Raw genomic sequence first — 15,007 nt, forward strand, 5'->3', positions numbered from 1 at the left:
TGGTTTAGATTCCCAACCACTCTTTTCTACAAGAAGCACCTGTGCATAATTTGTGTTCACTACACTGGTTATTGAACTTTGCATACATCTCCTGGAGGGAAGGAAATGACTTTATGACTTTGCATGATACGTATTTGTAGATGGATGGACAAGGGAATGAGCATTATGGGAACATAAAATAAGGTAAAAATACAATTGGGTATCATTGAGAAAAGACTTCGTGTTAATTTTTGATTTACTGTTCCAGAGATACAATTTTATATTTCTGATGAATTTATATTTTAAGTGTAGTCTTTGAACTAACTGGACTTAATTATGTAAAGTGACCTCTCTCTCACACACACACAAAATCACAAGACCTACACAAGGGAGTTTTTGTTTCATTTCATCTCTTATGAAGCAACAATCTTAAAGCAATGATAGTTACATTCATTGTTCTGTTTCTGTTATCAAGAAGGAAACAGTCTTAAATGGTACATCAGGAATGTTAAGAACAGCAGATCTTATTTTATAGTACTGTATGTGAAAAACCAAATATTGCTTATGAAGGTATTTTAGTAGTTTAAAAGGAAAATGAGAAAATGAAAACAAGAAAATATTTTGAAATGGAACAAAAGAAAGTTGAATTGAAAATACAGTAATTGAAAGTACGAAAGAACATAGTTTTAAAGTGATAGTGCCAAAAACTGCCCACCCTACGCCCACCACCTCTAGGTTTGACTTCTTAGGAATGTCTTGTTTGCATCTAGAACCATTGGTATCTTTCAAATAAACCAACTTCTTGACTCCCATCATTGATTTATGTAAACTAGGAATACATTTTTTAAAGATCTTGCACCATTCCATGCTCAATGTCTGGAATTCAATAGGAGAATACTGTTACACAACTGCACTGGGTGAGTAAATTACTAATTAAGATTACTAGAAGCTTCTCTTGTATAGGATTAAAGAAGATCCAACTAAATTATTTATGTAATCACTTTGCTTTGGCGTTACGAGTGTATCATTTGTTTGAGCAGTGCCAAGCCAGGGCCTGGGTGATACTGGGGATTGGTAATTGGATATGGGACTTTTCATAACTTGATAAAAGTCTCCATCTAACTTGAGAATTGTGACAGCTGCTCAGTAGCTGATGTTGGAAATGATCCAGTGTGTGTGTGTGTGTGTGTGTGTGTGTGTGCGCGCGTGTGTGTTTTAACCCTTATTGTAAATGGATATCTCATATTACTCAGTGACTTCATAAAACCCTTCATATTACCATTAGAAACCACACAAAAGTCATTGGATGAATCCACCAAGAAAACTAACAAGTGCAGTCAGGCAATTTGAGTTCTAGTTCCATCTATGACACTGAACTATCAGGTAAGACTGACTCTGCTGCATAATAGGTCTGATAATATTATCTGGCAAGAATGTAAATAATTACAAAACCGTTACTACTATTAATAAGATAATCATAAAAGCAATACGGATTAGAGTTACTCCTAGGAGAAACTCTAGAAATATGTAATTATTTACTATGTGTTTTCTAGATTTGTATAGATAGATGAATTACACCCTATGTGGAAAATAGCTGCTTTTATTTTTCAGGAATTTCTATATAATATCACCATGATAATACCTACAAAACTGAAGATAACCAACATATCTTGGTTGGAATAGAATAAATATAGTAGCACTTAGCAGGGAGGGTTGAAATTATCTGTAGTCCGTTTACCCTCATTCTACTATTAACTCCTCTATGACATAGACTGTATACCATTTATCTTTTGACCCTAAGTGCCTAACAGAATAAATTCTTGATAAGTTCTTTTAAAGAAATGAATAAATAAATGCAATAGAGAATGAAATTTGGCATGTGCCTGTTTATTCCAGACTTCAAATTGCATTTGGTTGTTCTGCCTGTCAGCCACCAGAGGGCACTTGAAGCCCGTATTTTGGTTCTACCTGGGGCTCTCTCTAATTGAAGAGTGTTATTTCAACAAGCTTAATTTCCAATTCAAGCAAGTCAGATTTTTCAAGATGGAAGTGTTATTGAATTAAAACTTAATGTGAGGGCCTCAGAATGTGCTTCTGGTATAAATTAAGATGAAGCTACTGTGAGATGTGTTACTTTACTGGTATCATTTTCCGAAGCCAATTCAGTGTTTCAGGCAGCAGTTTGATTAAAATAGCATATGCCATGACTGAAATAGTTCTCTTTCAGCTATTTTATCAAAAAAGACGAAGAAGCATAGTAAATTTTTAATAAAAAGTGAAAGAAAATTTCCAGTGTCTTCAATCCCTGTCATCGTGCTCCTCTTTTTATAGAGTCCTTTTAGGAGGGAAAAGTACTCATATTTTCCTTTTTCATACAATGTCAGTGTTTAAAAAAAGAAAGTATAAATAGAACATTACATAGTGCCAAAACCCTGTAGACATTCAATGGACGTTGGCTTACGACGACAATGGTAAAGAATGTCAGTTCATGAAGGCAGATGATTCTGCACTCAGGGTGCTCCGTTGTTCATAAAATACAGGTATTGGTGCCGGCACTTATCACATTCATAAATGCTTTGACTTTGTGCCTGAGATCACCAAAATTGAGTGCTAATAAATGGCTTTCAGTTACTGCATATCTCCTTAAGGGAAAATGATTTGTTGAGGGCACATCTTTGAGAATGTATCCTTTCTAGGCAGCTGCTTATATCAAAATTGGCCTTTGACAAAATAAGAGGCATAATGTAGAGTCACTGAAATAGAGACGTCCATTAAACTCCAGCCTGTGAGGCGTGCAGGCGATCTGGGTGGTGATACACATTGTGTAATCTGAGGAGCGTTCAGTTCGGCTAATACAGCATGTGAGCGCGCACGCCGGTTCTCTTCTGGGGTGACCACTGATGGACTTCATGATTTCATTAGTCACTTAAAACTCCTACCTGAGAGTTGCCTATCAAAACCACGATTCCTTTCTGCTAGGGATGCTGAGAAGATGATAAGTATGAGACTCACGAGTGCTCTTCTTGGGAGGCATAACATGCCGTCGAAGTTACGGTAAAGGACTTCGCAAGTCCTTATGTATAATATATGCTGCACTTCGGCAATGGCGTTCCTAAAATAGTTTTGTGTGTAGCTATCTCCCACATTTAACCCAAGCGTAAACACTGGGCTTTCAGCAGACCTGTATGGTGAAAAAGCACAAACGTATTGACTGATCAGCTGCCTTTCCTATGTTCCTGACCCAACGCTTTCATGTCAGGGAGACTAGAGCCCTCCAGTCACCTAATCACTTCTTCATCGTTACCTTCACTCCCTCCGTGTTCTCATTCTCTTCTTACCCATTTAGAGTTGATGGTTTATCATTCCAGCTCTCTTACAATCACCATTAAGTTCTCTCCCCTTTTCTTCCCCAGTCACACACGGTTCTGCTTAAATGAAGCCGCCCTGAGAGCTTACTCCCTGCATGCTTCTGATCACCTGAACTTTGTTGAAGAAAATTACACAACCTTCTGATAAGTCCCATTCTAACACAGCAACTACAACATTCTGAAAGACAGTTAACCTGGACTTATCAAAAATGTTAATGTCATGGGGACGCCTGGGTGGCTCAGTCGGTTAAGCGTCTGCCTTAGGCTCAGGTCATGATCCCAGGGTCCTAGGATCCAGTCCCACAACGGGCGCCCTGCTCAGTGGGGGGCCTGCTTCACCCTCTGCCTGCCGCTCCCCCTGCTTGTGCTCTCTCTCTTTCTCTCTGACAAATAAATAAATAAAAATCTTTTTTAAAATGTTAATGTCGTGAAAGAATGAAAGATAAAAAAAATTGAAAAGGGAGAAAAAGGAAAGAAATGAAGGTCAAGAACTGTTTTATGTTAAAAAGAGAACAAAGAGATTTATCTTTAAAGGAATATGTCAGTCTTGATAAATAAAATTATGAAGAATATTATTAGGACACTCAGAAATTTTAAATATTGGCTATAGTATCACTGTTTTAAATTTGCTGAGTGTTACATTTGTATTCATGAAGAATGACTTTGTTCCTGTTGATATGTTTAGGGATGAAGTATTATGTGGTAACTAACTTTCAAATGATTCAATGACAACAACAAACGTATATACTTAATATGGAGAGAGAGAATGACAGAATCTAAGGGAAGGGTATATTTATCACAAACAGGATTGAAATTTTTCAAAATAAAAATTTTAAAGGAAATAATGGTCACAAATCTCAAATGAGTACTTTTCACTGCCCCAGAACTCTACTACACTTTCCTAGTATACACTTCCCACACCCCAAAATGCCTGTTTCACACTCCTCTTCCACGCTAATAGCTGCTTCATGCTTTACCAAGGAAGAGCAGCAATCAGACCAGAATCCAGCATCATCACATCATCAAAGCTACCAGCCTTCCTGAATCTGGACCCGGACTTCCAGGCTTTCCTTCACTTGTGCTCTGAATTCCAGCACTCTCTCTTTCTCAATAATTTCTCTCCTGAGGTTATTCGTCTCTAGACTTTTCCATCAGAAGTTTCCCCCTGGGGGCGCCTGGGTGGCACAGCGGTTAAGCGTCTGCCTTCGTGATCCCGGCATTATGGGATTGAGCCCCACATCAGGCTCTTCTGCTATGAGCCTGCTTCTTCCTCTCCCACTCCCCCTGCCTGTGTTCCCTCTCTCGCTGGCTGTCTCTATCTCTGTCAAATAAATAAATAAAATCTTTAAAAAAAAAAAGAAGAAGAAGTTTCCCCCTGTATTGCATCAGCCCTAACAGCAATAACTTGCATCTTTTATAAAAAACCATGTCTTGGTCACAGAGCTCCCTCAAGGAACAGCCCCATTTCTTTGCTCCCATTCAAAGCAAGGAAAGCTTCTTAACTAAATTGTCCACAGGTACTGTTTCCACTTCTCCTCTCCCACTCACTCACTCACTCACTCACTCAGTTTGGGGTTATGGAAATCGCCATTCCACTGAAGATATTCAAGTCGTGGTCAAGAGAAAGCGTTATGTTAATAACCTCTCGGCAGCATGGATAACAAATGACCACTCCCCTTCCTCAGACACATTCTTCTCTTGATTTTCATGTTGCGAAACTATCCTGCTTCTTCTTAACTCACAGCTGCTGTCTCTGTGTCTGCTAACTTCTCTTCTTCTAGACCTTGGACTTCTCAAACCCCAATCATGTGACCTAAGTTCTTCTCTGTCTCAGGGATTCTTGACTGTTTTGTGTTATTTTGGCACTCAAGTGAAGCCTATCAAGTCTTTCTAATAATATATTTAAGTGCACAAAAAAAATTCTTAGAGTTACACAGGAAACTATATTAAAATATAATTATAAATATATTTCAAAATAAATGCATGATATTTATCTTTATTAACACAAGAACAGGGCAATGCATTTTAAATATGGGCAGACTTAAAATCATATCTTACTTTTAAAATATCAATTTAAAAGCTATTTATTTCTTAACTTGTAAAACAACATTAAACATGAGATGGTGTTCAACCAGACAACATATATATATTATATATACACAATAATATATATTATACATAAACATACACATTATATATATATATATATACACACACACACACATACACACACACATATATATATGCTATGTTGGACATTCCATCAATTTTAAATTTTTGTTTTAATGCTTATAAGTACTAAAAATATTGATGAGCTAAGGTACATATTTTTTTGCAAATGGAATTAAAGTTTCTTTAGCTCACTTTGCAAGGTCAGGAAAGCTTGTCTCAAAGAACACCAGGATTCTCAAAGGCTTTTTGAGTTAGATTTCAACTATAATAAGATTGGGTCCTAAGATCAAAGATCATGGTCTAGGACAATACCTTCAATGGAGTTTATATCAGAAAGAAAAGGATTGTGGATCTGTGGTTCAGCTTTAATACTATCAAGATAAAAGTAACTTCTGAAAGAATCCTCAATAGTTTCCAATTGTCCATGGATTTCTCTTTTTGAAGGAATCGACAGTCATCTGAGGATGAAGCACCTTCTCCAACATTTCAAAGTCCAGCATTCCTAACTGGTTGCTAATCCTAGAGACCTTATAATTTTTTTTAAAGCAGAAACCACAATGGACTTGAAATGAAAGCTTTATCTCGCTCATATGGTTAAAAATAACTGCCAGGTGGGCCAAATCATAGATAAATCATTTTTTTCCAAAGTGTTCTGAACATGGAGTTTCTTTTCTTTTAGAGAAACTAGAGCCAACTGTCCTTAATTCAGACAAGCATTTAAGTCTTGTTCTCTGGGAAAGTCAGTGAACTATTTGATAAAGATGTACTTCATATTCTGATCCTTTTTCTTGACAAATTTTTAAATTCAATTATTCAGAGTAATTATCAGAGGATAATGTTGGTAACTCTTATACTTGTTGGCAAAGTCTCTCTCAGGATTGTAAGAATAGTCTTAATTCCTAGTGTATGTCTGTGTGAAAAAAACAAAGTGATGACATCATGAGATGCTTCCTTTTCCATTGAGGCAAGAATACTGGATATATTACCAAGTATTACTGAAATCATGGGAGGGGTGCTTGGAGAAGTAATCTGTATAAAAATACAGAACAATAAAACAACTCACATCTTTGAACCTGTCCATAGCCTTGGTCAGTTCTAAAAGTGACTCACAGAACAAGAATTCTTCCAGCCACATACTCCAGGGGAGCAGTGAGGCTGTCAATTCCTCCATTGCTTGTTTCAAAAATTTAAGATATTTTTTATAATTCTACGCTGAATGAAAACATTTGACATGAGAACCTCCCCAAGATTTCTGTTCATTTGCAAACTTAGGAGTTTCCAGGTAAAATCTGAAATTAGCCTCTCTACATGGAGGTCAAGGAGAGATAGAAGGAAGAGGCAGGCCACTCCAGATTAGTAGTGGAAGTTTCAATAAGCGAGGGAACTTACATATGAGGATTGTCTTGGGCAGCAGCAGAACACGTAGATTTCTGTACCACCCGCCAGAATCTTAAAAGTTTATACAGAGATCTTAACCGGGTTCAGTGATGTATACAGTCCAGTTGGTCTCAACAACACCTCACTCTTTCAAGGCTTCATCCCTGTTCCCACTGTTCCCACTGTTTCAAGGACGCAGAAATGGTGGCGGAGGGTGCATTCCAAGGTCAGGGGAGGGAGTGAGGAGCCTCCGATTGCCTGTCTAGCTCGTGAGTCAGTCAACCGGTGGTCAGACCCTCTCCATCACCTGCTCCAACAATTTTCCTCTGTTCCAGTTCAAAGACCAACTTGAACATTTTCAGTAAATACAGCTGAATTACAGTCTCTCCCATTTTAAAGAACGTTAGAAAAAATAATTTTGTTAAATGGGAATACCATTTGGGAAGTATCCTAGCTTTTCATCTTGAGATTTTCTTGCATGAAGAAAGTGCTATTTGTAAGAATTTTTACAAATGAAAACACTGTCTGGCACGATCTGTGAAAGAACTAATTGATAAATATGACTTCGTTCAAATTTAAAATTTCTGCTCTGCAAAAGACACTGTCAAGAAATTGAAAAGACAAGCTACAGACTGGGAAAAAATATTTGCAAAAGGCATATCTGATTAAGGACTGCTATGCAAAATATACAAGGAATTTCTTAAACTCAACAATAAAAAAACAAACAACCCAATTAAAACATGGGCCCAAGACCCCACCAAAGGAGACATACAGATGGCAAATAAGCATATGAAAGGTTGCTCCGCATCATTATATTATCAGGGATATGCAAATAGATGAGATACCATTATACACCTATCACAATGACCAAAATCCAGAACACGTTAAATGCTGGGGGAGATGTGGAGCAAGAGGAACCCTCCTCATTCATTCCTGGTGGGAATGCAAAATGGTACAGCTACTTTGGAAGATAGTTTGATGGTTTCTTACAAAACTAAACATACTCTAAACCATGCAATCCAGCAATTACACTCCTTGGTATTTACCCAAATGAGCTGAGAAGTATATCCACATAAAAAATGCACATGGATATTTATAGGAACTCTACTCACAATTGCCAAAACTTAGAAGCAACCAAGACGTCCTTCAGTAGGTTGATGGATAATTACCTGTGGTTCATCCAGACAACGGAATATGATTCAGCGCTAGAAAGAATGAGCTATTTAGCTCATTAAAACTTAAAGGCATACTACTAAGTGAAACTTAAAGGCATATTACTAAGTGAAAGAAACCAATCCAGAAAAGCTACACACTGTATGATTCCAGATATGTGGTATTCTGGAAAAGGCAAAACTATGGAGACAGTAAAAAGATCAGGGTTGCCAGAGATTGAGGGGAAAGAGGGATGAATAGGAGGAGCACAGAGGATTTTTAGGACAGCAAAACTAGTCTTTTAGAAATTTTTTTAAAATTTAAATTCAATTTAGTTAACATATAGTATATTATAAGTTTCAGGGGTAGAATTTAGTGATTCATCAGTTGCATATAACATCCAGTGCTCATTACATCAAGTTGCCCTCCTTAATGCCCATCATCCAATTACCCCATCCCCCCACCTACCTCCTCTCCAGCAGCCCTCTGTCTGTCTCCTAGAGTTAAGAGTCTCTTATGGTTTACCTCCCTCTCTGTTTTTATCTTATTTTATTTTTCCTTCCCTTCCCCTATGTTCATCTGTTTTGTTTCAAATTCCACATATGAGTGAAATCATATGGTATTTGTCTTTCTCTGACTGACCAATTTCACTTGGCATATGCCCTCTAGTTCCATCCACATCATTGCAAATGGCAAGATTCCATTCTTTTTGACGACTAATAGTCCATTGTATGTGTACATTGTGTATGTGTATTTTTTTTTTTACAATTTTATTTATTTATTTGAGAGAGAGACAGAGAAAGCATGAGCAGGGGTAGGGGAAGAGGGAGAGGGAGGGGGGGAGAGGACAAGCAGACTCCCTGCTGAGTGGCCTGACACAGGGCTCCATCCCAGGACCTTGAGATCATGATCTGAGCTGAAGTCAGATGCTTAACTGACTGAGCCACCCAGGCATCCCATGACAGTGAAACTAGTCTTATGAAACTTTAACAGTGTCCAAACCCACAGAATGTACAACATCAAGAGTGAACCCTAAATTATGGACTTGGGTGATAATGTGTCAATGTAGGTACATCAGTTATAACAAATGTACCCCTCTGGTGGGGGATGATGGTGATGGGGAAGTCTCTGCATATGTGATGGCAGAGGGTATACGGGAAGTCTTTGTACCTTCTGCTCTACTTTGTGAGCCTAAAACTGCTCCAAAAAATAGTATATGAAAAAATGACCACACTGTAGCCTTTGTGTCTCATCACATTGAGTAGTACACAACTAATGCATTAGCATCTAAGACAGGAAGAGTATGTTTATGTTGTTATGGGTCTAATAATTCCTTTAACTAGTGATGAGCATAAATGATGTTTCAAGATATCTCCAACAATTATAATATTATATGAAAATATCTATGATTTCCATTGATATCATGGATACCAACAACACGCCTGTGGTTTGTTGTCTACGTTATTAATTGAAGGGGATGCAAAATGAAGCTATAATTTTTTTTCCCCATCTAAGTTCATAAACATCGGGCCTCCTGAGATCTCAGCCACTCTTATGGCTTCAAATTTCATCTATATGCTGCTGAATAATTCCACATTTTAGTTGTTTACTTAACTTGACATTTACACTTGGTGTCTAATAATAGTTACTGTTTGTTGAGTGCTTACTATATGCTAGGCACTATTATAAGCATTTTACATTTACTAAGTTATTTACTTCGCAAAAACAACACTATCAGGTAACGTTCTATTCTCATTTTATGTAAAAAAGAAACCTGAGGCACAAAGATGTTAAGTAGTTGGTCCAAGGTTTCCCCGCTACTGAGTGGCAGAGTGAAACATGCAGCCCTGGAAGTCTGCCTCCAAAGCTCTTGCTCTTAGCCTGTAAGCAACCCTTCTACTAATCAGCACCTCAAACTCAAGTTGGACAAATCAGGTGTTTGGATCACCTGTCTCTAACTGTACCTCCTCCAGGCTTTGCACATCATAGTAAATGATGCACCATCCTCCTAGGCATTAACATCCCAAACCTAAGATGTCCTAGCTTTCCCTTGCCCCACCGAAGCATTCCAAAATATAAGGACAGAAGTAAATAGTAATACTATCTCTAACCTACATCCAGGCATCTGTCCATTTCTCAACAATTCCAGTACTTCCTTTCTAATTCCATCCCCATCATCTCTAGTCAAGACTACCACAATAGCATCCTAACCAGTCTTGTGTCCATTCTTGTCCCCAATTTAATCCCTTACAAAGACTGCGCTCTTGAAGCACTCTTCCAAATCTACTCTTCCCACATTCTTCACCAGCAGTTAATGGCCTCTGTATTTCTAGATGTTGAGGACCAAACTCTTGTAGCTATGTTTACCCCCTCCTTTTTCTTCTTACCCTACATACTCTTTGTCAGCAAATCATATCAACTCAGTTCTCAAATATACACACAGCCTGACTTCTTTGCACTACCAACACTGTTACCATCCTGGTCCAAGATGCCATTATTCTTGCCTGGATTATTTGCCTTTATCTCTGAATTGATCTCTCTGCATCTGCTCTTGCCCTAGTGCAGCAGAATAGCATTTGGTTGTTATTCTGAAAACATAAATTAGATCATGTCATATTTCCGCTCAATGTTCTACAGTGGATTCCCATCTCACTCAGAGTCAATTACATGATCCTGCATGATCCTCCCATTACTTCTCTGACTTCATATCTTATACCATTCTGGCTTCCCTGCTCCTTACACATCAAACACACTCCCTCGTCACGGCAATGGCGTCTGTCCTAAAATGCTTGGAATGCTCTTCTTCCAGAAGTCCACGTGGCTAAGTAATTCCCTATAGACCTTTAGATCTTTACTCAAAATTCACCTTCTCTGTGACAACTTCCTGGTCCTCCTATTTAAAACTGCATCACATTCAATTCCACTCCCCTCCCCACACACACATGTGATATTCTTCCTTGCTTATTCGTCTCTCTCGGCACGTATCACTTTATAATGGACTATATATTTCCCTCCCTTATCTTGTTTTTTGACTTTCTCCACTATGAATGAAGTTCTGTGAGGACAAAGAATTAAAAAAAAACTACTGCCCTATCCCTACTGCTTACCATACTGACTGCTTGTTGAAGGCATAGAAGAGAACAAACATATTCTTGTACGTATCTCCATTTGTTCATCATCTCTCACAATTAGGTCTAGATTCGAAATTAGGCCCCCATGCACAGCTCATTTTCCAAGTTAAGTGAATTAACAAGTGAACCCTTTATGCCTTCTAGCTCTGCAAGAGTTCTTACTCTTTATCACTTTCTAATTTGCTTTTATTCATTTGTCTTTTTAAATAAATTGATTCTTTTTTTAAGATTTTATTTTTTTATTTGAGAGAGAGAAAGAGAGCATGCATGCACCAGGGGGTGTGGGCAGAGGCAAACTCCCCACTGAGCAAGGAGCCTGACACGGGACTTGATTCCAGGACCCCAGGATCACGACCTGAGGCAAAGGCAGATGCTGAACCGACTGAGGCACCCAGGCACCTTCTAATTGCTTTAAATTGAAGGAGGAACAAATTTATCATCTGTCTCTTTTTTCATTACCAAGGCAGGCAGGACCAGGCAAAATGAAAACGGGGATTCCCTCATTCAAAAATTACTGAGGATTTCCGCAGAGTGTTGAACAAAGCATGGGGTCTGTGAGACCACACATGTCATATGCCCATGATGTTGGCCCTAATAGCAGGGTTTTGTTAGAGCTGGAATTTTTTTAACTTACAAAAGCATGGAGTTTAATGATCAAGAGTTGCCTTTCCATGTCCATGGTCCATGATGAATCTGTATTATAAAGGTTTAAATATTCTAAAGATGAACACAATTTAAATCACTAGTTATGTAAACTACATAATCACTTTTTCTGGTTCCAAGTTGACTTTTTGGCTATACAAATTTCTATCTATTTATAATTATTTATTGTTACATTATCCCATCCACTTATGTTAATAATTTAAGATAAAAAGTACCACTGGTGGGATCTTTTACTAGATATTGACTTATCATATAAATAAGCACTTTTAAAGGGAGAAATGTTAAAGATGCCCATTCATTCAAGAGTTGAGTAAAAATCTATGTATGCAAATTATAGTGCTTGGCTTTTTAAGAAATTTAGGCATTATATGACAGGAAAGCAGACTTTTTGCTGAAATATCAACTTTCCTAAAGCTAATTAGCCAAATGATCAATTTGCTGAATGACCAATTTGCCAAATTTGCCAAAGTAAATGAGTGCAATTTAACATAATTAACAGCTTGAACCAGTTGGAGAAATATATAGAAAAATTATACACACATTTTTAATATTGACTATCACAATTGGATTGTGAATTATATAGGGATATATGTATATTTTATATATATGCTTGTTTCATACATATATACATTTATTCATACTTATATGTAGAGTTAACTTGTTATATATGCATATTATATGCAATACATATAAGTTACACATATAGTTAACTGGTTATAAGAAGACTAGTTATAAAGGAAGTATAATCTGGAAGGGACCATATGGTTAGTATGAATGAAGTAGAAAGATGAAATAGGACACAGTGGGAGTAACCACATTATATACTAAATATTGTGTGACACTTTCTGGTTGATATACACTGAGGATTTGGTAAAAGAATCTTAAAAAATATTAAAGGTTCGGCAAAACAGTAATCAACATAGAAAGGTTCCTAATCACTTATTAATATATCCAAAATACAGAACAGTTTTCCTCTTTGTTATAAATAACATTGATTCCTTCGACAGCAAACTCTGCCTATTTCAATGGTTCTTGATTTGAAACCACTCCAGTTATGACACGGGACAAAGTTTCTCACCTACTTCTAATTTATTTCATAATACTTTTGAATGACATTTCCTACCTTTTTAATTCTAAAACATTTAAAATATTTTAGTATTATCTCACCTATTCTTCATACTCTGTCCTAACTTATAAATTCAAAAGCATCTGAAAAAAAAATCAGAATTTTGAATTAAATTGCACTTATTTTTTAATGAAATCATCCAAAATTTCATTTAGGTCAACTTAATTTAATCCCAATTTGAAAGCATCAGAAAGAAATGAAAATTAGCCAAACAATTCCAATTTTTATCCCCACACTAACTTTTACTTTGTTTTTTGATACCGAAATACATACTTCTACACATTTCACAACTAATACATTGAAGTGACTATTTTTGTTAATGCTGCTAAATAATTCTTGGTAAAGTTGCTAATTATTGCAATACAACATTACAGTCTTTAAATTTAGTAAATTTGGCAAATAGTTAATCAGGAAATTGGCATTCAACTAGCTGATTTTCTGCTAATTGACCTACTCCCAGATAGAGGAGGGAAGGGTGAGTAAAGCATGCAGGAATACTAATTTTCAGGAAGAAGGTGTAAGTGAAAAATATGAGATAGAAGTGATTGGAGAGGTAGGAAGAAACCCAAGACTCTTCAGAGGAATGGAATTTCAAGAAAGATGTTCACAGTGTCACATGCTACAAAGAGTTCCAAGAGTAAGAAGGTCAATGGTACCTTGCAGGCACTATTTTCAGTACAGTGGTGACATGGGCAGTCAATTTACAGAAAATTATGAGATGAATGTAATTAACCAAATCTAACAACAACAAAAATTAACCCCCAATGAGATAGATATCAACTCTTGAAGAGCAATGACCTAATTTTATTATTTTAGAGTTCTGTCTCTCTTCTATTTCTTTTCTCTTCCCTCTCAACAAGAGTAGTCAGATTTGGTAAATACAGGATGCTGAGTTAAATGTGAATTTCAAATAGACAACGAATAATTTTTAGTGTAAGGATGTCCTAAGCATTGCAAACCCTCACTAGAAGAGTGCTAAATTGGGGACAATGGAGGGGATAAGAGCACTGGCTCTGGAGTGACTGCTTGAGTCCTCACTCTGCACTTAGTTATACGGCTGTGGGTAAGTTACTCAAATCTTCCAAGTGCCTCGAGCCACAGCTTGGAACAACGGGGATAATAACAGTAATCATAATTAGTAGTAATTATGGGGATTATTGCGAGCTGAAGTCTCTACAGCACTGGGTGTGGTGTTTGGGACAGAGAAATCAATACATATAAGTATGGTTGTCAATTAAAGGAACAGCACTAATTTATATGAATATGAAGGGGGAAAACGTGTGGGGCTTGTATATTGGATGGACTTGTAGGTCTACCGGGGGATAGTTAATAGCCAAAGCATGCAGACAAATGAAAGTATGTAGGCCTAGAATTTTTAAAAAGGGAGGGGACGGGATTCACGCAAAACTTGCCCATTGATCCCTCTTACCAAAAGGAGTGGAGTCATTACACTTATGTGGACAGCCTGGAGACGTCAGCACCCAGGTTTGAGTGTGGAGGTCTGATGACCACAGACCGGTCGAGGCCGGTTCGGTTCTCCAGGGCTAGGAGTGTATCCACGTGCAAATCCCAGAGGTGCAGCGGGACAGCCCGGGGCGGGGCGGGCCTCGGGTGGCGGAGTTCGCTTGCGCGCGTGGGAAGAGTCAGGCGCGCGAGCGAGTCGCGGTCCGGAGCCCTGCCCGGCGCTGGCGGCGGCTGCGAGCGAGCGGCGCGCGCACACGCTGCGCGACTGACGCGGCGATGGGACACCTGTGGCTCTTGGGAACCTGGGGCCTCTGGGGGCTGCTCCTGTGCGCCGCGGACCCCCGCACAGGTAATTCATCCGGGGCGCCAGGGAGGCAAGAAGTCCGTGCGGACGCAACCCCTGCTCCCAGGGCCGCGGGAGAGGCGGGACTGCCTGGCACCAGCCCTGCGCCCAGGCTGCGGGTGCGGCTGCGTGGTGATCCTGGGGACCTGGGACCCGGGACCTGCAAGTCAGACCTAACAGAGAGACAGATACACACACACACACACACACACACACACACACACACACACAC

The 15,007-nt window shown here is 38.4% G+C and overlaps 1 protein-coding gene across 1 annotated transcript in view; it reads left to right on the forward strand.

Moving 5' to 3' along the window:
- Positions 1 to 14,491: 14,491 nt before the first annotated feature.
- PKHD1L1 (PKHD1 like 1) overlaps positions 14,492 to 15,007 on the forward strand; it is a 148,927-nt gene continuing 148,411 nt past the window's right edge. Inside the window, exon 1 of the mRNA XM_040626062.1 lies at positions 14,492 to 14,781. Coding sequence (XP_040481996.1) covers positions 14,709 to 14,781 — 73 coding nt within the window. The 5' untranslated portion in view covers positions 14,492 to 14,708. The remainder of the gene's footprint in view (positions 14,782 to 15,007) is intronic.

The sequence above is a fragment of the Ursus maritimus genome, unplaced genomic scaffold (genome assembly GCF_017311325.1).
Source record: "Ursus maritimus isolate PB19 unplaced genomic scaffold, ASM1731132v1 scaffold_9, whole genome shotgun sequence".
Classification (NCBI taxonomy): domain Eukaryota; kingdom Metazoa; phylum Chordata; class Mammalia; order Carnivora; family Ursidae; genus Ursus; species Ursus maritimus.